General features: G+C 41.9%; 1 protein-coding gene across 1 annotated transcript in view; it reads right to left on the reverse strand.

Moving 5' to 3' along the window:
- The window catches only part of TRAM1 (translocation associated membrane protein 1), a 68,854-nt gene that overhangs the window by 33,644 nt on the left and 8,493 nt on the right, over positions 1–26,717 (reverse strand). Inside the window, exons 2-3 of the mRNA XM_082259670.1 lie at positions 7,801–7,864; positions 4,532–4,650 (exon numbers count right to left, since the gene is read on the reverse strand). Of these exons, the coding sequence (XP_082115796.1) occupies positions 4,532–4,650; positions 7,801–7,864 (183 nt within the window). The remainder of the gene's footprint in view (positions 1–4,531; positions 4,651–7,800; positions 7,865–26,717) is intronic.

Consider the following 26,717-nt stretch of genomic DNA (forward strand, 5'->3'; position numbering starts at 1 on the left):
ATTACCCGAGTACCTGTCTCTAGCCCATCAGAGTACCCAAGTACCTTTCTGCAGCCCCTTAGAGTACCTATCTGCATTAGATGTGTAATTTATGCTCCTAAAACACCTGACGGTGCTCCTTGCATGTTGGGCCTCTGTGTGTGTGGCCAGGCTGTATAAAAGTCTTACACATGGGGTATCACCATACTCAGGACGAGTAGCAGAATGTATTTTGAGGTGCAAGTTTTGCTATGTGCATGCTATGTTTTAGAAATATCTTATAAATTGACAACTTTGTGTAAAAAAAATAGGTTTTCATTTTCTTTCCACATTTTCCAAAAATATGTGGAAAAAAAATGACATGCTCAAAAGACGCATTTATGCCTCATATAATATACATTGGGGTGTTTGCTTCCCAAAATGTGGTAATTTTGTGGGTAATTCCATTGTTCTGGTGCTCCAGGACCTTCAAAAGTGTGATAGGTCGTTAGGAAATTATGTCTAATTTATGCTCGTAGAACACCCGACGCACGGTGCTCCTTGTATGTAGGGCCTCTGTATGTGGCCAGGCTGTGTAAAAGTCTCACACGTGGTATTGCCATACTCAGGAGGAGTAGCAGAATGTATTTTGGGGTGTAATTGCAAGTATGCATATACTGTGTGTGAAAAATAACATGTTATGACAATTTTGTGTAAAAAAAAAAAAAGAAAAATAATTATTTCTTCATTTTCCCAAGAATTGTTGGAAAAAATTACAACTTCACAAAACTCACCATGCCTCCTACTAAATACCCTGGAATGTCTACTTTCCAAAAAGTGGTCATTTGGGGGGTATTTTTACTGTCCTGACATTTCAGGGCTTCAAGAAATGAGACAGGTCATCGGTACATCAGATGCGATCAATTTTCAATGATTGGTACCATAGCTTGTAGACTCTATAACTTTCAGAGACTAAATAATATCCACTAATTTGGGTTATTTTTACTAAAGATATATAGCAGTATAAATTTTGGCCCAAATTTAGGGGGAAAAAATACTTATTTGCAAAATTTTAGAATAGAAACTAAAATAACTTTTTTTTTTTGATTTTCGCTCTTTTTTCACTTACATCGCAAAAAATAAAAACCCGGTGATGATTACATATTACCAAAAGAAAGCTCTATTTGTGTGAAAAAAAATAAGAAATTTGATTGGGTACAGCGTTGCATGACTGAGAAATTATCATTCAAATTGGTGAGAGCGCTGAAAGCTGAAAATTGGTCTGGGCAGGAAGGGGGGTGTAACTGCCCTGTATGGAAGTGGTTAACAACAGTGTTGGAAAAGAGAATGTTGTTCAAGTTACGTTCAATCTTGGACAACTCCTCCCACCCAATCCCCAATACGCTGGTCAGTCTGCGGAGTACCATCACTGACAGATTGTTACAACCAAAATGCACCACAGAGCGATGCAGGAAATAGTTTTTGCCTGTGGCAATTAAGTTACATAATTCTTCTTTGAGAGGGCTGGAGGTGAAGATTTAGATCTGGTGTATGATCAGGATTTTGTGTTTTTATAGTATGTTGGTAATTATTTCGGGTGGCGTTAGAGAAAGTGGTGTATTATTTGTATTTGGTAGTTTCATTGTCTGTTATTTTCATCTGTGTTATTTATTCTGTGTTGTATTTTAATTGTATAGATGTTTTATTTGTAGTGTAGTTTTAATTTGTTGTTTTTAGTGCTAATGGCTGTTATTGGTAATTTTGTTGTGTTTTTGTATCTTGTTCAGATAATTGTTGTGATCTTGTGTTGTCTTTGTTAAAGGGGTTGTAAAGTCCAAAGTTTTTTTTTTTTTATCTTAATGCATTAAGATAAAAAGCCTTCTGTGTGCAGCAGCCCCCCACCTCAGCCCCCCCGAATCCTTACCTGAGCCCATCTCTATCCAGCGATGTCCACGAATGCCTTGGCATTCCCGGGACCCTCCCTCCTGATTTGCTGAGACACAGCAGAGGCACCATTGGCTCCCTCTGCTGTCAAAGTCAGTCAGCCAATGAGGAGAGAAAGAGGGTGGGGCTGGGCTGCAGCTCCATGTCTAAATAGGACTCTCTAGTAGGGAGGGGCCAGAGTAGAAGAGGGACCCGAGAAAAGGAGGATCTGGGCCACTCTGTGCAAAACCAACTGCACAGAGGAGGAGTTAAGTAAAACATGTTTATTATTTTTATTAAAAAAAAAAAAAAAAAATTATTTCCCAATTCTGAGTGTACTTCTGTTTTTTTTTTTTTTTTTAATAAAACAGAAGTACACTCAGAATTGGGAAATAATTTTTTTTTTTTTTTTTTTTTCTTTCAAAGCATTTTATTAGCGTTTACAGAGAAAAAAAATAGGCGGTACAATATTGGAGTATGTAAGCAAATGTGGAACAACTGCCAAACAATAGAAAATAGGAGAGATCACAATGGTTTAAATCTATGTTACTGATAGTATCAAGTTGGATGACATTTCAATATGACATCACATGGAGAAATAACAGAGGCTGAAGAAGTTTTGGTTCTTGCATTATTCATTGTTGTGAGACGACTGGGTAGTATAAAGTAAGTGCTAGTTTGTGTGATTTTCTGTCAGGTGTTTGCATTCACTCTTGACAGGGTATAGGGACGTGTGGGTAGGGTCAGGTTCTGGAGTAAGGTTTAGTTTAAGCAATTGAAAATAAGTCGAAGTTAGTAGCACTTTTCTATTTTATTGTATCGTTGATAAGGGCGGAGGGAGGGTGAGGGTGTAGCAAGAGGAGTGAGGTGAGAGTTTGCGGTATTTAGGGTGAGGGCGTGTGTGAATATGTTTTTGTATGCATATGTTGAAATAGGAGAAAGAAAACAGGTAGTTCTGAAAGGGTTATCCTATCCATCCTCGTGTTTTGGTAGCCTTCAAGTGGGTAGGTCAGTCGTGTCCTGTTTTGGGGTAATTGGACTGGGTAAATTGTTTAGAAGCGAGTCCTGGTAGTGTATCCAGCACCCCCAAACCTGGAAGAATTTGGGGAGATTGTCAATCACTATACTGATCATTTCTTCCATTTGTGCTGTTTGTCTGACCCTTTGATACCAGTCCCCTAATAAAGGAGGGGTTGGTGGATCTCCACTTAGCTGGGATGCATTGCCTGGCGGCATTGACTAGATGACAGGCCAGTGACTTGTAGTATGTATTCCATGGTAGAGAAGTATGGTGTAGCCAGTATTGCTCTGGAGTAAAATCTAGTGTGTATGTGGTTATTTTGGCTATTTCTTTGTGTACCCTGGTGCAGTAATCCTGGAGTTTGGAGCATGACCACCAAATATGTAGTATTGTTCCTGGTTAAGTGTTACATCTCCCGCATAAGGGAGAGTTCAAGGGAGAGAATTTGTGGATGAGCGTGAGAGTCCTATACCAACCTGAAAGCAATTTGTAATTTGCTTCTTGTGTTACGTTTACTGAACTGTTATGTGTGTGGGCAAGGATACTGTCCCATTCCTCGCCTGAAAAATTAATGTTCAGCTGTTTTCCCCAGGTTTGACGGATTTTATACACTGTTGGATTGTTTCTGGTGAATAGTAGGGCGTAGTCGGGATATTATGTGTCTTTATGGGGTAGTTCTGAAACAAATGGTTTCAAAAGGTTTAAGTGGATGTCTCCATCCAGGTGGAGGGTTCGGGTGCTTGAAAGAAATGTCTAAGCTGGACATAGGTCCAGAATGAAAAAAAAGTGGAGTCTTTGGACATACCTTGTAGAGTCTCATAGGATAGGAAGGAGCCGTTATGAAAGAAGTGTTTAGCCAGTACCTGCTCATGAGGCCATAAGTCTAATAAAAAATTGTTGAATGAGCCAGGGGAGAAATCTGGGTGTTGTCTTAAAGGGGTAAGTGGTCATGGGTAAGAGAAGAGGTCATGTGAAATACAAGCCAATTGAAAGCATTTTAAGGTAGGTCCTGCCGTGGGATGATCGTTGAGTTCTTTAGGAGTGTGTTGTGGGTGGAGCCAAGGAATCTGGTACATTGGGATCTCTGTGTGTGCTTGCTCCAGCTGGACCCAAGCCTTGTTTTCCTGATTAGAATGCCAACCTACTGTCCTAGCAAGGTGTGATTCTATGTGAGATTTGTGAATATCAGGTAATCCTATGCCACCATTAAGTTTGGGTTGGGTAAGCAAGGTATGACTGAATCTGGGGCGTTTGTGTCCCCAAATTAAGTGAGTAAATATATTGCGAAATGATGCGAATAAGGCTTTAGGTAGTTGAATAGGTATAGTCTGTAGGGAATACAGGAGGCAGAGAAGTATGTTCATTTTTAGCGGCCCTCCCAAACCAAGAAAATAGCCCTTTGTGCCATTTCTGTAGGTCGGCTTGAATGTCCCTCAAGATAGGTAGATAATTTAGTGTGTAAAAGTCATGAAGACACTTTGGTAATAGTATTCCAAGGTAGGTGATTGAGCGATTTTGCCAAGTAAAGGGGAAGTTATTTTTACAAGCGATAATGTCATTGTTCAGGAGTGTCAAGTTATCAATGATTAAGGTAGTTATTTGAAAGCAATAAACAAAATCTGTACTTACATCTAGGACATATTCTTGTATGACAGCATGTAATATTATTGCCACAAGCATATAAAAGAAAACCGTTGCCACGTCTTTGATACCGTAGTGATAAAATGAAACTGGTTCACCTAGAACACCTTAAAAACAAAGAAACAAAAACCAAATCAATGTCCTAAAATTAAAAACCAGAAACATCTACATGGCTAGGAAGTGATGGATACCCTTTGATTTTCACATCATTATAGGACACAGTACTGATGTGGAGGTTGGAGCCACTGACCACTCCTGTGGAGGACACAGGAGATCGGCAGTCCCGGGAAATGCTGGTTTCTTAGCAGACTTCAGAGGAAGACTTCTTTGAATCTGGTGGAGCAGTCAAAGGGGAGGAATATTTGCTCTCCTTTTCAGAGCGCTTTGTGGCCATTAAAATGCCAAGGACGCTTTAACATTCAGCCTAACCGAATATTATGGGCCTGTGTCCTACCTAATATTATGCCTGTGTCCAACTTTGTCCAAATACATCATGCTGATTGACAGGGCAGACTACAGATAGCAGAACCCGGAAACCCTATTGTGTCATGGAGTAGTTTTTTTCTTTTTTCCAGGCTCACATCTGTACAGCTAAGACCAGCTGAAAAGGAGACGGAGTGGACAACTCAAGTTTTCTTTGCATTTTGTTAACATGTTCAGGAAGATCACATACATATTTTTATTTCAGAGCAGTCATTTTTCTGAAAATGCAGTAAGATTATTTTACTATGTCAGGAAGTTAGAAGCAAAACAGATCTATGTAAAATTCTTCTCAATATAAGAAAGCAGATAGATGTTTGTGATATGCTCTCAGTTAAAGGCAATCAAAGACTGGGAACTTTTTATCAATCTATCATAAGTACTGCTATTTACCTGTAAAAAAAAAAATTACCACTTGACACATGTAACATCTGCTATTTAACATCATCTGAAGTGCTGCCAAAAGCCAAGGACGTTAGAAATATATTTAATGTAAGAAGGATTAGGTAGAGTGCATTTATTAATACAGCAAGCATAGGTAAAATATAACTCCGAGACATGCAAAAGTAGAAGACACACAGGAGTTTGCAGACTCAAGCAGTGCTGGGAGAGCTATGATCATCCAGCAATCCCATGGGGGAGAGTACTGTCCTAAGCCTGAAAGTTTATCAATAGCTGGAGGGACTCAAGCATTCTCATTTTTGATATTGGAAAGTTTTCTAAACGGCAGGGATGAATATACATTTAATGACGTTGAGTAGGGGATGCTTTGGGTGGGGAATTAAAAAAAGGTGATATACTTAGCTTAGCCCTCACTGTCTTGGAAGCTTGTGCTCTCCTTTGCTGTCTGATACTCTTACATTGGTCCTGACCATTAATGGTCAGGTTGATGCAAAGAGCTGTGACTAGACAGCAGAGGAAGGAAATATCTAGCTATCATAATTAGGCAGGCCTTTATTCATTTATTTGGCTTAGTTATTATATAAAGTTCTATTTAAAGCAATAGTGGAAAGTGTCAGTCCTGGTAGATCACGCTAGGATAAACACAAGCTGTCTCTTTAAATAGAACACAGCACACAGATAGCATCTAGTTTCTATTCTCGAACTTTTCTTTTGGATAACAAGATAACATGGATTTATTTACTGCTTGCAACGGATTTCGTAAAAGCCCTTTAAAAAGCTGGTCATTAGGGAGCATTAGAGCTGCACGATTCTGGATAAAATGAGAATCACGATTTTCGTTGCTTAGAATAAAGATCACGATTTGTTTACGATTTTCGGTGTAACATCTTTATCATTATACAAAAAACTTGGGCTAACTTTACTGTTTAGTGTTTTAGGCTCCATTCACACCTGAGCGTATCGTTTTCAGGCGTTTTTTGCAGGTGTTTGGAGGCAGGCATTGACATCTAACAAAAACGCTTGTAATATGCCAAAAAAGAAGCTCTTGTACTTTTCTGAGCTTCAGGCGTTTTTCTTCAGGCGTCAAAACGCTCATATGTGAACAGGGGCCATTGAAATGAATGGGATTTTGCTTGTTGGGCAATTTGAGACTTCAGCTTGTAAAACGCTCAGGTGTGAACAAGGCCTTACAGTGTGACATAAAAGATTGCAATGATCGCCATTTTATTCTCTACGGTCTCTGCTAAAAAAAATATATCTAATGTTTGGGGGTTCCAAGTAATTTTCTAGCAAAAAATACTGATTTTAACTTGTAAGCAACAAGTGTCAGAAAAAGGCTTAGTCTTTAAAAGGTTAAATTGCCCTCACTTACAGACAGAAGTTTGATCTAAAAGAACAAAATTATACAATATACAATACATATAGTTATCTAGCAGCCTTAGGCCCCTTTCACAAACGGAGTCCGCCGTTCCCCCGCTGAGCAGGCAGATGACAGCTGTGTCTCCGCGCTGTGTGCGGAGACACAGCTGTCAGGTCCCCATGCATCTCCATGAGGGAATCGGATGGGAACGGACCGTCTGTCCATTCTCATCCGATCCGATCCACAAGACGGATGGAAAATAGGGTTTCCCTCTGTCCGGTTTTGACGGATCTGATCGGATGTCAGCGGACATGTCTCCGCTGACATCCGATGCCCGATAGAGATGCATGGGGCGTCCCTTCAGATCCGCCAAAAAAACTGACAGGCAGATCTGAAAGGACTCTCTGTGTGAAAGGAGCCTCAATGCTGATAAACATTTGCCAGAGGAACCCCCCCCCCCTTTTTTTTTTTCTTGACAGCTGAGAGTGACCAGAGAACAACTATGTAAGAAATCGAGGACATGCGGTTTTAATATCATGAGGAGGGGGTGAATCGAGATCGTGATTTTTTAATGATCAAGCGTGCAGTGCAGCTCCACCCCAAAGTGAGGAGAAATTCCACGTCTAATAGGTGTCAACAGAACAGGCAGCCCCTCGCCCCATCCACAATGGTCCCCTGGGGAAATCGTTAGATCCTACCAACAAGGACACAAACCGCAACAAAATCCTGACAGAGGCTCTAAACTACAAAATTTTGGCTGGCATTATACAATGATATGAACCTACAAGGGTTTAGAAACATATTGCCAACAGGAAAACAAAGTCCACAATGTTACAAAGAGCCAGACCCAAAAAAAAAAAAAAAAAAACAACATAACAAAACAATCTCCACAATACAACCACAGCTTGTCAGCATTCAACAGCTGAGAAAAGCTATTTGTTATGTTCATATGATCTATTTATAGATTCATTCATTAATTCATTTATATTTAGCAAATATGTTTGAGAGAACTTACCTTCTACTGGAATGGTGACATTATACTGTAATGTGACAAACATAACTGCCACTTTTGCTGTAATCTAGAAAGAAAAAGAACTGGTATAGGTTAAAAGTGCATAATAATGAAAAAACAAAACTATACATGTATATATACACACACGTATATAAGAGAACTGGATTATGTTAAAAGTGCACAATATAAAAAAAAATTATATACATACACAATATAATATATATATATATATATATATATATATATATATATATATATATATACACACACACATATACAGTATATATATATATATATATATATATATATATATATATAATCTCTTACAATGTGTCTGTACCCACCCCCTCTCTAGGTCGTGATGACTGACTACAAGAAAAATGCTGAGATCACTAGGAAAATGTACTAAATCGTGAGAGCTAAACATTTACCTAAAGCTGCATTTTTAAAAATTAAAATGCTAGCAATCTGTCTTTATATTAAATATATTTATTTCATTTTTAATTTTGGCCTAAAAGTTCCTCTTTGAGGAAAGGGAGTTATTCTGTAATCTTAGCACAGTTCTTCTAGAGTGACAATGCTGCTTCTCCATAGATACATTACAGCGAGTAGGCGTTATCAAGTGGCAAGAAGGCTGTATTTATCCTTGAGCTAACCGTCTCTGGTCATTTTTACAGGATTTTTTTTTTTTTTTTTTCGTGTGAGCGTTTTTGCTTTAAAGTTTTCTTTTAATTAGTTTTAGCAAACGGAAAACGAATTACTAGGGAGAAAAAAATCAAATAAAGAAAGGCACCCAATACATTCATTTCCTGGACATTCTCAATGAAGTCTTTTGGGAACAAAAATGCTTGAAGCTTGTAGCTCAGAAGCAGCTCATGTACTTTTGGAGGTACGAGCTTCAAGCAACACTATGCTCAGTTGTGAACAGGTACAACTGAAAACCATGGGATCTAGGACGTTTTGAAACTTTGAACTATAAAACGCTTAGGTGTGAATAGGGCCAAAATCTGGGATTTGCAGATCACCAGAGATACAGTGGCTGTAAAGGCTAAAGGTTTTCAACCGTAATGCATTCTCTACATTAAGGTAAAAACTATTTAGTTGCAGCTCCTCTCCAGCTCCCCCTCCACCAAACTCGATCCAGCCTCGTGCCTGACACTAGTGGTGCTGGCTACCAAATTGTATAGAGAGTATAGAGCATGGGTGTCCAACCTTTTGGCTTCTCTGGGCCACATTGAGTGTAGAGAAATTTTCTCGGGCCACATATAAAATATATACTATAGTTAAGGTATATAAGTAATAAAACACCGCCGTGCTTTTGCCGTGCTGACACCCCCCCCCCCCCCCAGTACTAATTTAACACAACTAGAGGACGATCCCTTCCGAGGCATCCTCTGCCTACAGTTAGTTGGAAGCCGCTGTGGCCGTGCCCCCGACCAGACTTCCTTCCTCCCCAGCAAAAAATTAAAAATAAATTGTCAGGGGGCAGTGGGCCGCATTGCCTGCGGTACTGGGCCGCATGCGGCCCCCGGGCCGCAGGTTGGACATGCCTGGTATAGAGTATACTCTAGATTGTCTAGAGCAGTGATGGCGAACCTTGGCACCCCAGATGTTATTGAACTACATTTCTCATGATTTTCAACTTCACTGCAGACTACATGAGCATCATGGGAAATGTAGTTCCAAAACATCTGGGGTGCCAAGGTTTGCCATCACTGGTCTAGAGTATAGGGGTGCTGGCTCTCTCACTCACTCTTCACTGGACTCAGTGAGAGCAGTGGGAGCCATTGGCTCCTGCTGCTGTCAATCCAATCACAAGGGAATAGGGGTGTGACGCCGAGATGCACTGTGTGTGTCTGTCAATAGACGCACTCAGTGTGGCTCAGGATCAAACCTGCACGAATACCTTCCAACAAGCGACTTCCTGGGGGATGGGGGCAATACTCCCATAACAAGCAGCTTGCAAAGGCAGCAGGAGCCAAGAGTGCCGACAGGGAAGAGGAGGATAATTGCACACAGCAGGCAAGTATAAAATGTTTGTTATTTTAAAAACATACCCTTTACAATTACTTTAAGCCCTTGTTCACATTGGAGTGATTTGACATGCATCCAAGGAGAAAAAGTGACCGCACTCAGAGGAAAATGAACTTGAAGTATTTATTCCCATTCATGAAAAACACCGGTGCATCAAACAGACATGGACACGGTTAACGCGTTTCACGACAGGGTCACTTACTCATATGAGTAAGCGACCCACAGAGTCGTGAAGCGCGTTAACCGTGTCCATGTCTGTTTGATGCACCGGTGTTTTTCATGAATGGGAATAAATACTTCAAGTTCATTTTCCTCTGAGTGCGGTCACTTTTTCTCCTTGGATACTGGATTACTGGATGGTGGATCCGACCAGCACCTGGGTATTCGTGCCTCACCTGAGCGGCTTTTCCTGTGCCATTTAAGGGATTTGTCCTGCACAAGTCGCAGCCTATTTCCAGCAATGGTACTGCTCCAATCAGTGTGACATAGACTTTGCGGCGCTGCACCGATTTGCAAAAGTTGTTCCTGCACTACTTTTGCAGATTTTGGGTGCGACATCAATAGACATCTGTACATAAAGCCACATAGATGTCTTTTAAGTAGCACCTGAAATCACGCTGATTTTTTACCTTGAAATCGTGCTACTTCAAGTGAAGTAGCACAATTTCAATGTAGCATCAATGTGAACCAGGGCTAAACAAAGCAACAAAAAAATGGAAAGCTGAGAACTAATCCAGCCACTTATTTGTAATAATAGATTCATTTCTGCTCTCGGGTTTAGATATGGTTCATAATCAACCACTGTGTTATAATTTCCACAGAAACATGAAAAAGGTTTAATATCCAAAAAAAAAAAAAAAAAAAAAAAAAAAAAAAAACAAAAAGAAAACATAACTCCCAGAAGGGATGCTGCATATTTGAGTTTTTTTTTTTGTTGCTGTGAACCAAACTTCTTCCTAGCACTGCTGCTGAGACAAGTAGATGTGTGCTGCCACGTTAACATCGCTGAGCAATTCTAGGCACTGAGCCAGCACAGCACGCTGCAGCCGCTGGAACAGATACGATATCCCACATGTACAGGCCACCCAGAGCCTGCTTTCCATGTACTAGAAAGCCTGCAAGCCATAACTTTCCTTTATCCACACTTCATTTTGGATCTTTCAGTGCCCATCGGCACACAATGCACAATTAACCCTGCAATGCAGGAGAAAACAGCTTACGCAGGCTTCACTGACAGACGGAGAGGCGTTCAGTTATTTGGCACTTGGTTAAACAGGTGAGTAAGCAGAACCTTCGTATCAAGCTAGCAGCAATTTTGGCAGTGAGATAGGCAGAACACACCTAGAGAACCTCTTTGTCAACTGTGTCCTGCAGGGCCGAATCCTATCATAGTCACACTCTGCCACTTTCTAGCCAAGGAGAATTATTCCACAGATATGACTTGCTTACCTCTACAAATTTACACTCCTCAGACTCCGATGGCTTATAAAAAGCAATTATATACCAAATCAAATAATCAGATTTTGCACTGCATCAGTCTGGCAGAATAATTACTTCTAAACGGTAACGGGTTCATGGCATTACACTTAGATGGGAGACTTGGGACCCATTCACACCAGACACAGTGGGTTGCATTTAGCTGCAGTTGGATGCATTTTTGACTACACTCTAATTGCTCAGTCTAAAATCAAGGTAATGCTATGGGCATAGTTCACATTGCAGTAAAAAAAAAAAAAAAAAAACACACGCAAATGCATCAATGTGCACATAGAAGCCCAGGGAAAGAAAGGGGGAAGTGACCTTAAATGCAGACAGAAAAACGTGCGTCAACTGCATGTAAAATGGGCATCAACTGCAGGTGAATGCGCATAAAAACACACAGCAAATGCATGCAAACATGCAAGGAAAAGACGCGCAGTATATGTGCAGTTTCTAGTGTTAATGGGCCCTTAAGCTGGCCATACACGGCTCGATTTATGGCCGAATCCTGCTGAATGCAGATGGCCCTGCAAGTACCACACAGATCACCCTATGTGAATTTAAAAATAGACTGAACCCAGAGAAACATTATTGGCCTAACAGTGATGCAGAAGCATGATCAGATGCAGTCACTGTTCGGATATTTCGCCAGCCACGGTTGTTGGCAGCTGTCTTAACAATAGTTGGTAGGGGAGATTCCTTCCTCCAAACTGTTTAGCAAAGATAAGGGAATGGATTTAATTTTTTTTTGTTCAAGGAGAAGTTCACTTTTGGGAACATGTTACATGTTCCACCCTTTTTAGGGTGGAACACAAAACACGTGCCCACTGCTGCAGCAGTTTCCCGGCCCGCCGCCTGTTCGTTCTGTGAATGAATTACCTACAAGTACCATCAGTCTTTGCAGCTTGTAGTTCTCAATTATCTACTAGGGCACTGTTGACACTTCCCGTCAGTGTGCAACTGCCAGCCTGTTCAAGCAGACCGATACGCAGGAGTCCTGCATGCAGACCACCTGTGATCGCTTCTTGGCCTTTTGGCTAAGATCAAGTGTAGTATCTGTTCTTATCAGTTGGTATGGGCCTTAGCTAGTACCAGTATGACCGAAACCCGGAGCGCTCTAAACATTGAGGTATGGGGAGTAGGTCATCTGGGAAAGCATGTGGGGCCCGCCGCCTTCTGATTCGAATGGGTTGAACTGTCCTAACCAGTTTGAAGGGGGCAGGAAAGCCGGTCTGACTGGGTGGCCGGTGGAACTGCTCCTGGATGTAATGGGCTGAGGAACAGGATGGCGAGGGGAGGGCTTTCTCTCCTGGGTTTTGATCTGGCTTGGTGGCGGGCCTGTCCCCAGTTGTAGGTAAGCTCTCTCTAAGCTGTCCAGGTTCTGATGTCTGCTGGTGGGGATAGGCTACACTCGGTCTGGCCGGGGGCTGAGATTGGAAAAGCCCGTAGTGTAAGTGCCCCTGGGGTGGCAGCCCAGGAGTGCCTTAATTTCTCACTGGTGAGGGGCAGCTCGCTGTGAGTTTTTTCGGCACCTTGGTCACTGCACTATGCACACCTTTTTCGCACCTGCCTCTTGGGACAGGCCTTTTGGCTTGCACCAGAGGAATTTTTTATTCCGGCTGGAAGGCCTGCCTTGGTTCTTCACATGGCACCAAAGCACTTTCCCCACTACCCCTTCCCCACTTCTTTGTCTTTTTCTTTGGAGTCCGTCCCTGCACTGTCACCTTTGTTTTCTTTATTTGCACAGACTGGAGTGTGTGGGTCCTCGGGCCCAGCCTTAAGTCTTGGGAGGGGGTGGATATGGCCTTTTGGCTTAGTTCGCCCTCTCCCATGGGGTCTCCCTTCGGGGGAGCCCTACTTAGTACTCGGTGGGGGCTGTTTCGGCAGTCCCCCTGAAGAACGGGGTCGGTCTGGTTTTGGCCAGACAGACCATGAGTACCTTATGTCCCTGTCAGGAGTCTTGCGCCCCGGGGGATTGAGGTTTCGGGTCCTACCTCTTCGGAGGGAAGACCATTCGATTTCGCACACCCTGTGCTTTTTTGTGTTCTCACCTTGTGTGTGTGCACTTTTTTATGCACCGGGTGGAGTCTTTTGAGTGTGTTGCACACGCTACGGGCTTTAAAAAAAAAAAAAAAAAAAAAACCTGTGATCTGTTGATCGCGGGTGCAATGCTTTGCAGGTTTCTAGTAAAAAAAAAAAATAAATAAAATTATATAATATATATATATATATATATATATATATATATATATATATAAAAAATATATGCAAATTTTTTTACCTGCAAAAAGATGTGAATTTTTTTTTCTACAAAGGTTAACTTGCAGGCTGAAAGAGAAAATTAAGGATGTATGGCTAGCCTTAACTTTCAGCACAGGCTAAAACTTTTTGGGTGGTGGGAAATGTATCTGAAGTTCAAAAAGCCACTGAATTGGTATGCGTGAGAAGCAATTCACTGGGAGCTTGTTCTTAGCACAGGCACAGCTTCAATGCTCACAAAACACATGTGCACTGCCATGGGCTTTTTACAGCACGGTGTTGAGTAATTCCAACACGTTCCAGCCTGCTTTTCTCCTACGGGCTTGAGCACATGGTCACTACTTTTGCCAAACAAGCTGCAATAAAATGAACTAGGTGTTGGAATTATGTTTTATTTAAATGTTATATAGTCATGCTTAATTGAATGATTGGAGTTATGCTTTAAACAGTTTACCTTTACTGAAAATCTCTCGCTTTGTAACAGACATTTTTACTGTAGAGGATGATCTCCTCAAGACGCACCATCTCTCTGGCTAGCTTAACGACCGTTACCCAGAGGAGGTGAAAACAAGTGGGGGAGAGACGGAGTGTTAGGGGTGTACTGATTTAAGCCATAGCAACACATGTGCTGTTGAGAAGTTTTTGATGGAGGCTCTATGTGAGTGTTGTCAGCTACTCCAACACAAAGTATCGGGCAGATTATCACTACACTAGGAACCGCTTTTTTTCATCCAAATGATGGAAAAATCCCTAGGTAAGGGAAAACTCCCAGATCTGCCTAAGCCCCCTAGAAAGGTCTTAGAGAGAAAAAAAAATTGTTGTGTAACTTTGGTAAAATGCCAATATCAGCTGCAAAAACCAAATCCTGAAAATGTAACATGTAAAGACTATGTTGCACGGACATCCCCGTGGGATTATTATGTAAATTCTTGGGTAGCTAATCTGTCAGGATATACTAAATTAATGCATAGTTCAAACCCCTAGCCCAGAGATGGCGCAAATGAGTTTCATTTGAATATGGTGAAGGGTCTGTGCCTGGGAGACAGGGAAGCTTTCCGATGGTTTGACCCGGATCCAGAAATGGGATAAAAAGTATTTGATGGCAGGAGGATTAAACTGGTTAAAATATGCATTGGGATATGTACCTTCAGGACCATCCCAGGCAGAAAAAAAAAAATTGAATAATCCTTTCCTTTTAGATACAATCGAGCTCATTGCTCCACCCCTGGGGCCCCTTAATTATACACCGATATACCCACAATTCCCTTTTAACATCACAGTTAATAGCAGAGGATGAGGACGCAGCAGTGTTTAGACTGCGTGCAAATCGTCCTCAGCCTCAGCATCCAAGGACCGCGCCCGTACAGCAGGATGACAGGGATGGGGTTTCCCCAGCAATCAGTTCAGACAGGTAGGTAGTTCTGCAGGAGCCGCGGCCTCTAAGGTGTGGGACGAACAAAGAAGGGGAGCCCAAAAAGGTATAGTAACATCATCTACTGAGGGGTGGGGGGGGGGGGGGGGGAATCGCAGCGAACACAGAAGGGAGATTTGTTAGTCAGGTTCCCTTAACCTAACCTAGTACTTTCAGTAGTGGTACCTTAATTAGGCCGAGTGCCTCTTCCCCCATTGTATGCCACTTCCCATCTGCAGACTTAATAGCAACCTATATCATGGTTGGAAATTATGTTATGGTTAAACTGATGGGACATGCAATACTGCATGGATGTTATCAAGAATATTAATAACTTCATAGTCCCAGTTGCACAGATTGTCCCAGATGTACCGTCATTGATTACCTCTAATCCCCGTAAAACTCAGTATTACACTGGGTTGGACCTGTCGAGTGAGAGACATAACTACTACTGAGTTTCACATTTGACGGATGCCAGCTTACCTGGCAGAGAATGCATCAAGGCTACATAGACTCACCTGCGGGGTACTCTGTGGCCCTTGGTGCATCCTTACAGGGTTGGTCCCCACCCCATGGTTCTGTGTTGCTCGAGTATGTGGATGATATTCTTTTGTGGAGCCCAAGCAGAGAGGCATGTAGGCAGGTAAGTAGATCTCTGTTAGAATACCTGGGTAATGAAGGACACAATGTGGCAAAACACAAAATGCAATATTGCCAGGAATCTGTTCAGTCTCTGGGTTTCACGTTAACAAAAGGCACACGCAAAGTGAGTCACTCTAAGATCCAAGCCATTCTGGGTCTGCCTCTCCCAGCTACTAAGAAAGACATGCTATCCTTTCTTGGTATGTTAGACTACTGCAGGCAATGGATACCTGACTGTTCTTACTATGATCACATACTCAGAGCAGCAACTAAGGTCGAGGCACCCGACCGAATTGAGTGGACCCAAGAGCTGACAGATGCCTTTAAAACCTTGAAGTCCTCTTTAGTTTCCTATCCTGCGCTGGGCTTACCGTGTCATATGTCACCTTTTCATGTGTATGCTCGAGATAATTGTATAACCATGGAAGTGGTGGTCGCCCAAGAACACGGGGGGGGGGGGGGGGGGAATCAATGAGACCTGTAACCTATTTTTCCAGAATGGTTTTTCTACCCGTACAAGGCATGCCGACGTGTCTATGCGCACTTGCTGTTTGCGCGATAGGGGTGGAAACATCTGTCAGTAAACATCTGTCAGTAACACTGGGACATGAAACTATTTTACATACTACTCATTACATACATGCATTAAAAAGTTTTACTACTCAACACATGACAGCCCAACGAGTATCTATTTATGAAGTTATTTTGACTTCGACCAGTAACTTGTCTATTAAATACGCTTCCCAAACTTCAGGCCCCATAGCCATTCTTAATGGAATGCTAGGTGTTAAGGGTGAAGAAGATTCCCCACCAGAAGAACATGACTATGTACAGGTTATTCATGAGAATACCACACCCAGAGCAGACATGATGCAAGATCCCCAACCCGGTAGTATAGACATTTTTGTAGATGGCTCGTGTACTAGACCAAATTAACAACACATACTTAACTGAGTATGCTGTAGTACAAATCCCAGATATTGTGTGGGAAGCCAAAGCCATTCACCATTGTTCAGCACAAGCCGAGTTGATTGCTTTAACCTGTACAAGTCAGTTATTTAAGGAAAAGATGTAAACATTTACACGGATTCTAAAATAAATATGCTTTCGGTGTGGTACATGATTTTGCCAAAATCTGCCAAAGAAGAAGGTTTGTAGCAGCTGATGGTAAGGGAATTTTACACGCTTCATTGGTGAAGGATTTGCTGGAGGCCATACACAAACCTCGTACTGTTGCAGTGATAAAATGTAAGGCCCAATTCTAACGACCCTGTTGCTCTAGGTAATGCTTTGGCTGACAAAAATCGCCAAAGAAGTTGCTTTTATTGCCCATGCTGATTCCCTTGCCCCAAGAAATCCTACCTTTGTCCTAGAGCCACCCACAATTCCAGAACATCAGTTGTTGAAAGAACTACAGTATACAACCACTGAGGAAGATTTAGAATACTGGAAAATAAAGATTTGTCCTTAGACCAAAAAGGTCTTCTGACAAAAGAGGGGGTCATGGGCATACCTCAACATAGTGCACCTATCATTATAGCGCAGTTTCATGGTATAAGACACAGAGGACAACAGTTAACAATATAGGAATTGAAGAAAAGGTTTTGCATTAAAAATATCAAACGCAGAGTCCAGGACCAGTTGAGTAGATGCATAACATGTATTAGGAGCAATACACAGGGTGCTCAACATGGGAAACATGATCATTTGCCACCACCCCAAGGTCCATTTCAAGAATTGCAGACTGATTTCACACACATGCCTAAAGGTAGTAGGAATAGAACGAAGTATCTGCTAGTTATAGCAGATAAGTTTAGTAAGTGGCCAGAAGGTTTTGAAATAGGACGCACTTACAGAAGCCAAAATTTTGTGTAAAGAAACAATCCCACGGTGGGGTTGCCCATTACCCATTGATTCGGTCAAAGGTCCTGCATTTACTTCTAAAATTTTGCAACATATTGCTAAATTAATGGTGAATAATTGGAAGTTTCATATTCCAAACCATCCTTAGAGTTTGGGGGGGGGGGGGGGGGAGGAATAAACCATACAATTAAAGAAAAATTGCGAAAAGCTACAGGAGGCACATGTTCGGTTGGAGGCATACTTGCCAGCAGTACTGGCAGAAATAAGGATGACTCCTAACAAAACTACTAAAGTGTCTCCTTTTGAAATTTTGATGGGAAGACCCTTTCCCACACCTTGGACAAGAGGTCCAATGGTATTAATGTCAGGTGATTTGGAACTGATTCAGGAAGTTGTGAATCGTATGCAGCTTTTGAATGGCATCTACGATGATGGGTCTCTTTCTTTTCCTATCCCTTCACAGGAACCAACACATCCGTTTAATCCAGGATATCGAGTAGTGGTTAAAGCACTCCACAAGCACAAGTTTACAGATCCACCGTATGAGGAGCCAACCGTGGTGTGACTGCTGTAACAAGAACCGCAAGCCGATTTTCAAGCCTGGATTCATGCTTCAAGGGCGAAAAAAGTCCCAGAGTATCCTAAGATACAAGGCACAAAGAGGGTGAAGAAATCCCTGAAGTAGACGAGCAAGAGAGTGAAGCAGGTGCACAAGTCTGTGAAACAGATTAATCAGAAGACACAGGGCAAGCTGTTGATTCTCAGTCCCCAGACATCTTGGAGGTTCTTCCTCTTGATAGGCTCTCACTGACAGTTTTCTTTACTGGTATGGGTGATTAGTACCTGTTACTATCATCCACAGGACTTACCTTTCTGTCCCAAGAACTGAGCAACACAACAGGACTCACTATCGACCAGCAAGAGACTTTACATGTAGATACCATATCTCTTACTGATAAGATGCTGTTGTTATAGTTCAAATATAGCGATGCACAAAAGTCAGGGTTTGATAAACGTTGGGTTTGCAGTAACTTACACCCTAGTACAATGAGGATTCCTTTAATGGATGCGCCTATAAACATAACTTCTTTTTTGAATGGCACCCCGCAGTAAGTATGCAAGACATAGCAGGACTCCAGGTAAATGAATCAAATTTCCTTTCCTATAATCACTCAAATTTACCCACCAAGCTGGTGTTTTAGAATAGGAAATTAGTAAAATAGGAGAGAGGAAATGTGTCAGAAGTCACAGTTCAACATATCTTTAAACCTGGATCTATCTTCTGTGTTTAATATTTCTAGCAAAGACTAAAATGCCACAATTTGGTCCATAATGAATGAAGCACACCCACTACATATTTCAACTGGTAGGGTTTTGTCAAAACTTACTTTATCTAGTTATTCTGACCAAGTAAAAATAGGAGCTGGGCTTGCGCCCTTTCACATTAGGTAATAGTTTGTTTATCTGTTGTGGTAAGGTATAGTTACCCATGGATCCCTATACAAGAGAGGATGGTGCTGTAGTGGTGTGCCCCTTTATCCAGATGTAGGTGCAAGTCCCTTTAACTCGATTCCCCACAATCCTCTGGGCTCCCAGCATCCCCTGAGTTCCAGGACACGCCCAGGGAGTATAAATGCCAGCTTCGCCCAGCTTCCTGTGCTCAGAGAGATCCTGCCTGATGGGACAGCAGTGACTTGGCAAGTGAGCTGTCCCCAGGTGCTGGGTCCTCATTCGATCAGTCTGGTGTGTCGGCCACCAGCAGTGAGCACAAGAGCACGCAGCATCTATCCAAGCCCCAGTCACTGGAGAGGACTCTGTTACAGTCCATGTGGAGAAGCTGTCCAAGCAGTGGGTTGGTCATATCTACGGCCCCCAGAGCCTCCTGACCAAAGTCAGCATCAGCAGCGCCTGTGTGAAGTCTGTGCCAGCAGGAAATCCCCTCAGCTCACAGTCTGCTGAATGAACGATCAATCTCTTGGAACACGTGAGAATCTTCAGATCTTTATCCTATCAGTAAACTGAACTCAGAACACTCTGCTGCCATCTAGTGGCCATTACTAGAACTGCAATAGAATTGTTTTTACATGGTTTATGAATGTTTCTCCCTTGCTCATATTGCTGTTTTGTACTGCAAACCCCTGTTCACATGATCTCCGGTGTAATCTACGTTCCACATTGTTAAGTAAGGTAGAAATTGCACATCACCACTGGTCTGATCATTTGGCTGATACCGTTACATAACAGTGCTATCTTGGCCTCTCTGGTTCCAATTATTGAGATAATTGGGAGGGGGGGTCCTCGCCATGTATTATAAGCAAGTAAACATCCAAAATATCCCCTTAAACATGTAAATAGGAGAATACTCTTTAATAAAGGGGACAGGGCATGGGCATGACTCCCATCATGGACAGCATGGGGAATTGAGTAAATTAAAAGATTACACAAGTATTAAGTTATAATGGATGAGGTATTAAATAAGACGTCAGATGACATTGCCCTGCTCCACAGGTGTCAAACACAAGGCCCGGGGGCCAAATGCGGCCCCCCAGGCCATTTCATGTGGCCCTCGCACCTCTCCTGCAGCTGCAGAACCCCCTTGTCTGGACACTCACCTTGTCTCAGTAGTCTGCAGCAGAGAGGACAGAACTCCTTTGCCAGATCCTGTCCTCTGTGCTGCTGCAGAAAGGCTCGTCTTTGCCCCCCCCCCTTTTTTAATAGTCTGCAGCAGAGAGGAGGGCAGAACTCCTCCTACAGATCCTGCAACTCTCTGTGCAGCCACAACATCACCTTGTCTCTGCCTCCCCTGGTCTCAGCATTCAGCAGACTCTGTCTAAGCCCTCCTCTGGTAGTCCTCCAGACCTTGCAATTTCTTCTTCCCTGATCCACCACATCTTCTTCCTGGCAGTAGCAGGGTGCATTGTAAGGGGGTGCATTGTGATATAAGGAAGGGTGGGGGATCTTGACTTCTGATGGTGGGGGGTCTTGACATCTTATGTAAGGGGGCGTGGGGTGCTCTGGACATCTAATCTTACAGATATAACCGGCCCTTTGAGGGAAGCCATAATGCTGATGCAGCCCAAGATGAAATTGAGTTTGACACCCCTGCCCTACTCAATCGGGAACAAAGAGTCTTACGGAAACAGTTGTTAGATGAGCTGGCAATTGAATCTATGGGAGCTGCAATTACTGGTCTCTGAAGTAACAGAAGATTGAGTGTTGTACATGGATTCCTAATACAAGCATGGAAGTGCCTGATTATTATGAAGTAATTGATCAACACCGAAAGGAGATAGAAGGACTTCAGGCAGAAGCCAGGAAAATTGTTAATGATGGGTGGAATCCTTGGGAAGTTTTGGATCTGTACCATCATGGTTTAGACAAGCTGGAATTGTAATTTTAATGTGTTTATTGCTTTAACTCTTTATATATTTGCTTGTAAAGATAGGCCAATGCATTTATAGGAAGGCAACAAAAGAGGATACATATTGGAGACAAGATTTATAGCTGTCACTTATGTGACAAATAAGAGGGAATGTTGGAATTATGTATTTTTTAAATGTTATATAGACATGCTTAATTGAATGATTGGCGTTATGCTTTAAACTTTTTAGTTTTACTGAAAATCTCTCACAAAGACATTTTTGCTGTTGAGGTTGTAAATTGCCTCCCATTGTTTCTAAGTTGTGAGAATATTTTTTGGTTGCATAGTATTTTGCTATTCTGAGATATTTCTTTCCTGTTATGTATACATCTGTTTCCTACTATGTATAGGTTATGTCCATTGTGCTTAAATATTCTATTTATATTTTTAGTGGTTCTGGGAAACTAATGTTACATCCCCTTTATGAACTGTATACAAGCGGTCCTGACCCGAATGCCGTTGAACATAGACTGAAAGACCATACCTGTCTGGATGTCTTATTTCCGAGTGCTCGTAAATTCTTTACAGGTTGAAGGGAGGCTGGCCAGCAGAAGTGTACCAACCAAGGGGTATTAACTTTCACTGGGCTCTTATTTTATTTATCAGTGCACACCAATTAGGTCTGCACGATATTGAAAAAAAAATATATTGTGATATTTTTTTTTCAACGATATATATTGCGATATTGAGAGACCCGTCAATCCAGGCTAAAGTCAACAATTACCTTACAAGGGAACCTGGGACAGCCAGGGTTAATGTTACTGTAGGGATGGGATGAGTTTTGCAGTAACCCTTCTTCTGATTGTATATATTATATATACTGCACTGGGAGTCCGGGACAGCCAGGGTTAATGTTACTGACACTGTAAGGAAGGATGCTGGGAATGGATGGAAATCGAAGCATGCAGGCAGCAGCACAGCCTTCTAAATTTTAATTGCAGATACAGGGCAGGCCAGGGTTAATAATACTCAATACTCTCAGTGACAGTCAGTGACAGTGTGGAATCGGATTATTCAGTCTCTCATAATCGGAACTCACAGTGGTGGTAGGAACGGAGGACTAGGAGCCGGTAAAAGATCACAGCCGCATACACTGACTCACTCCACTTCCGTGCACTGCAGCCCACACGTTCAGTCTCCGCCCTCAGCTAGTTCTCTCAATGGCACAATGAACCAATCACGCCATGAGTAGCGGCACAGCGAACCAATCAGGTGTGCAGGCACGCGTGATTGGTTAGCTGTGCAGCTGCTCACGGCGCACTGCTCACCACTGCAGTGTGGGACGGCTGTGAGTCCTCCTCCGAGTCCCGACTTCTCCCTGCCTAACGGATGTCTGTGAGTCCTTCTCCGAGTCCCGACTACTCCCTGGCTATGCAAAATATCATGACTTTGGCGATATGAATATCGCCCACGTCCGCAGAACGATAGTCGATATCATATCGACTATCGTTCAGCCCTAACACCAATGCAGGACATTGGTGTGAACTGGCATCACTGAAAAAAATGGCTATTTTTCTTGACCTTGCATTGGAATTGGGTTCAGCATCACAGCCCCATTGAATGTGGATGAACAAACCCCAAGATAAAAGAAAAAATAAACTAAGGCTATATATACACACCAATATATATGCACTTTAGATACATTTATATGAGTCTTATGTGAGCCTAGGAAGCTGTGATGATGACATGACCAATATCTCTCTACAATAATCAGCTATTAGTGCATGGTATATACACTCACCGGCCACTTTATTAGGTATACCTGTTCAATTGCTTGGTAACACAAATTGCAAACTAGCCAATCCAATGGCAGCAACAATGCATTTAGGCATCTAGACGTGGTGAAGACGACTCGCTGAAGTTCAAACTGAGCATCGGAAAAGGGACGAAAGGGAATTTAAAGTGGTTGTAAACCCTCAAAAATACCCAGTGAAGTGAAAAGCCTCAGATGATACACAGAGATGAAACAAATCTCCCTACATATGTTTTACATGTATATCTGCTTTCTTCAGTTTGCTATATTCTTTAGAACGTGCACACCGTGTTAGAGATTTTTTCTACCTGTTCAGCAGTGGGTGTGGATTCTTGGCATATACTGCGTTGACAGCTGATTTGAGGAAAGGCACACACCCCCACTCCACATAGACAGAGGAAAGAAAAAATGTGCAGAGCTGTGCTGTGAATAGACCAGCTTTCTGCTGATCAATTTATAGCACACACCCCAACCCAAATTTCAGGCTAGTTTTATCTTGGTTGTCAGAAGTTATCATGCTGATAAACAGAAGAACAGAGCAGCAGAAAGACATCACGGATGTGCAGCCAACAAATCTACAGCAACTGCGTGATGCTATTATGTCCATATGGAACATAATCTCTGAGGAATGTTTCCAACACCTTGTTGAATGTATGCCACAAATAATTAAGGCAGTTCTGAAGGCAAAAGGGGGTCCAACCTGGTACAAGCAAGGTGTGCCTTTAGCACTGGGAGAAAAAAGGCCAGCACTAACAGCCAGTCAAGCTCAACTGAACTGTACCTGTGCTGAAAAGGAATATGCCAACAAGAGAAGAGAGAAACCTCATCAGATGGCTATCCTTCACTGTACAATAACAGGCTGAAGTCAAGGACCTGACCTATTGTTAATTTGTAGATGATAAAGGTCTGGTCACCAACCTTCCTGTGCTAACTGCAGGACAAGATTACAAGTCTTTTGGCAGGTAAAACCCATGTCATACATGTAGTCACCCATTTGCCTGAAGTCAGGTTCCTGATCTATATGAGAAATCTTGCTGTCTTGAGCTTACTGAACAATCTGAAAGCAAGGTTGAGTCACTGAACTTCTTACATTAGCAGGAAGTCATATCAAGTAACTCATTTCAGTTAAACAATGAGCTGCCTGCTGATAAACTGTTCTGCATTGGAGAAGTGAAACGATCACACTGCATGAATATACATTAACAGGACACGTCATCACATGGTAAACTGTAGCTTGCTGTATTAGATAAAAGGAGAAATCTTCTTTGATGACAGCTGTTTCGGCAAAGGGAGTGTCCAGCTAGATTTGCTGAGACAAACACTAGGCTGCCATTTCTGATCTCTCTGTTATAGAACTGTAACAAGTATGCAGATGGACGACTCCATCCGTGTTCCACATCAGTGGTGCACAGTAGCTGGAGGGTCAGCATAACAACCAGGAAAGTAACATTTTATATGGCCGCCTACATTGGCCATTATTTTTTCTGTGAGTCTAGGCTTGCCTAAACTGAAAGCTAGCTTTATAAAAGTCCCAAACACAATACGGTCTTCATGTGCTCTGACCCATCAGCCATAATCTCGTGTTGAGTGCAAAGGGACAACTGTCACAGCTGTTACATTAAAGTGTCTTCAACTAAATAAAGAGGAACTCTAACTAGCCTTTCTTAAATAAATCACAGTATTAGCCTTTGCGATTAACACAGCCAAGATACCCAAAAATTGGTGTACTAATTTAGTTTAATGATCCATATATGCACACACACAGCTGTCTGGTGAACATGGTAGCAGTTTAATCACAGTCCTCACCAAAAATGAACGGCTGACTCCATGTTTTAGTAAACTTACGTTTGTTCGGATAAGGTGGTCCAAATGAACAATTTCCTTTCCTAACACAGGCAGCTGCATTTAGTGCTGTATAAGCTGTATGTAGCATCAGCTCCATACGGTACCAGGTTTCAGGATAGGGATAAGAACTGCCTGTCCCACTCTCCGAAACAAATTTGAATTGGGCTAAGCACGGCTCAGCCATTCACAGGAGGCTTTAACCACTTCCCCCCCAAAATTGACTCTCTTGTACGTCCTTGGGGTTCAGTGGAAATACTGGGATGATGCCTGCACCTACAGGCATCATCCTGGTATCATTTTGTTCAACTGGTGATTCCAATTCAGGCAGAAGTGATCCGAGTGGCTAATTAGCCGCTCGATTACTTTTGCAGGTGGTGGGGTCGCAGAGGCCGGCAGCGATGGCTGCCTGGTACAGAGAGAGAGAAACGAACGTCATTACTTTCTCTCTGAAACCCTGGAAACCGGGAGCGACGTGTATTCATCACTCCCGATTCTGCACCCTTGTTTACCTGGCCACCAAACTCAGTCTAATCGGCTGCATTGGGGGGGGGGGGGCAAAGACCCCAAATCTCTCCATAAGGAGGACCTGTCAGGGCCCATGCTGTCACAAGGGATGTTGTTCATCCCTTGTGATAGCACAATAGCTGATACAAAAAAAAAAAAAAAAGTGTAAAATGTATTTATTTATTTTAAATAATAAATTAAAAAATAATAATTTTTTAAAGCGCCTGGTCCCACCATGCTTATATGCGAATGTGAACGCAGACGTTACTCCCGCACGCATATGTAAACAGTGATCACACCACACACGTGAGGCGCGAACGTCAGAGCAATAATTCTAGCACCAGACCTTCTGTGCAACTCTAAACTGATAACCTGTAAACCGTTTAAAGCGTCTCCTATAAAGAAGTTTAGGCACCGTAGTTTGCTGCCATTTCACGGGCAGATGCAATTTTAAAGTGTGACATGTTAGGTATCTATTCACTTGGAGTAACATCATCTTTCACATTATACTAAAAAAAAAAAATGGGCTAAATTTACTTTATTTATGAAATTTTTTTTTCCAAAAAAATTGCGTTTTGAACTCGTTGCAAATACTGTGTGACATAAAAAAATTGCACTTTATTCTCTAGGATCTCTGCTTACAAAAAATATATATATATATTATATATATATATATATATATATATAAAAAAAATTATATATTTATTTATATTTTTGGGGGGTCCTGAGTAATTTTCTAGCAAAAAAAAAAAAAAGGAGATTTTTACATGGACTGAAGTGTCAGAATAGGGTTGGGAAGGAGGTGATTAATGAACAAATGCAAGGCTTCCATTGAAGGCTAAGGTTGAAATTGTGAAGTCATCCACCCACCTCAGCCAATTAGAAGAAGCCTTGTATGCATCCTTTAAATACAAGGCTTCCTATGAAAGGCTGAGAAGCTCTTTTGTCTTATTTACTTTGATAGGTTTTAATGCACATTGCTCTTTTCAGCATCAAATTTTCCTCCAAAATATAAAATTTTCATCTTTGGCCTTTTTAGGTATAAGCTGCAGATTAGTGGACAAATCTGGTGGACGTGCCATCTTCCAAGGGTCCAGCCAGGGTGCAAGATGTACTTTACACAACAGATGTGTGAACGGGAAAATCTCAAAACTACTCTTTCAGGTCAAAGCTGAAAATATTTAGGTCACTATTGATTTTATCATTTTCAAAGCTCAGATCATCATTGGACTACACGAGTGTAGAGATTTGGCCATTTGCACCATCCATACGACAGATGGTCTCAGGATTGGTTCCAGACAGAACAGTAAATCTCTGGTGCACAGGTTATTTAATAAGCATTCAGATAACTCCCAGGATATACTTTCCAAGTTGTTAATATACACAAAAAATATATATGATTTTGTGTGGACCCTTTTTTACACAAACTTATAAGACTATTAAAGACCTCTAGCTAAAAGAAGTTTGATATAATCCAACTGGATTTGTTCTGTAATGTTGAAGACGTTTTGTAGCTTATCCAAGCTATTTCTTCAGTTCTAATGAGAAACATATCTCAGCATTTATATCCACACATGTAGCAGACACCTTAATTCGATCACCATGGAATGTGCAGATGTTGACTGTCCAAGAACACCCCCACCCTATTATTGGATCATCAACGTCAACAAATCTCTAAGTTGCTCATGTGGAAGTTAGGTTATATGTCA

Source organism: Pelophylax lessonae (genome assembly GCF_965119305.1).
Source record: "Pelophylax lessonae genome assembly, chromosome: 5".
NCBI classification, from domain to species: domain Eukaryota; kingdom Metazoa; phylum Chordata; class Amphibia; order Anura; family Ranidae; genus Pelophylax; species Pelophylax lessonae.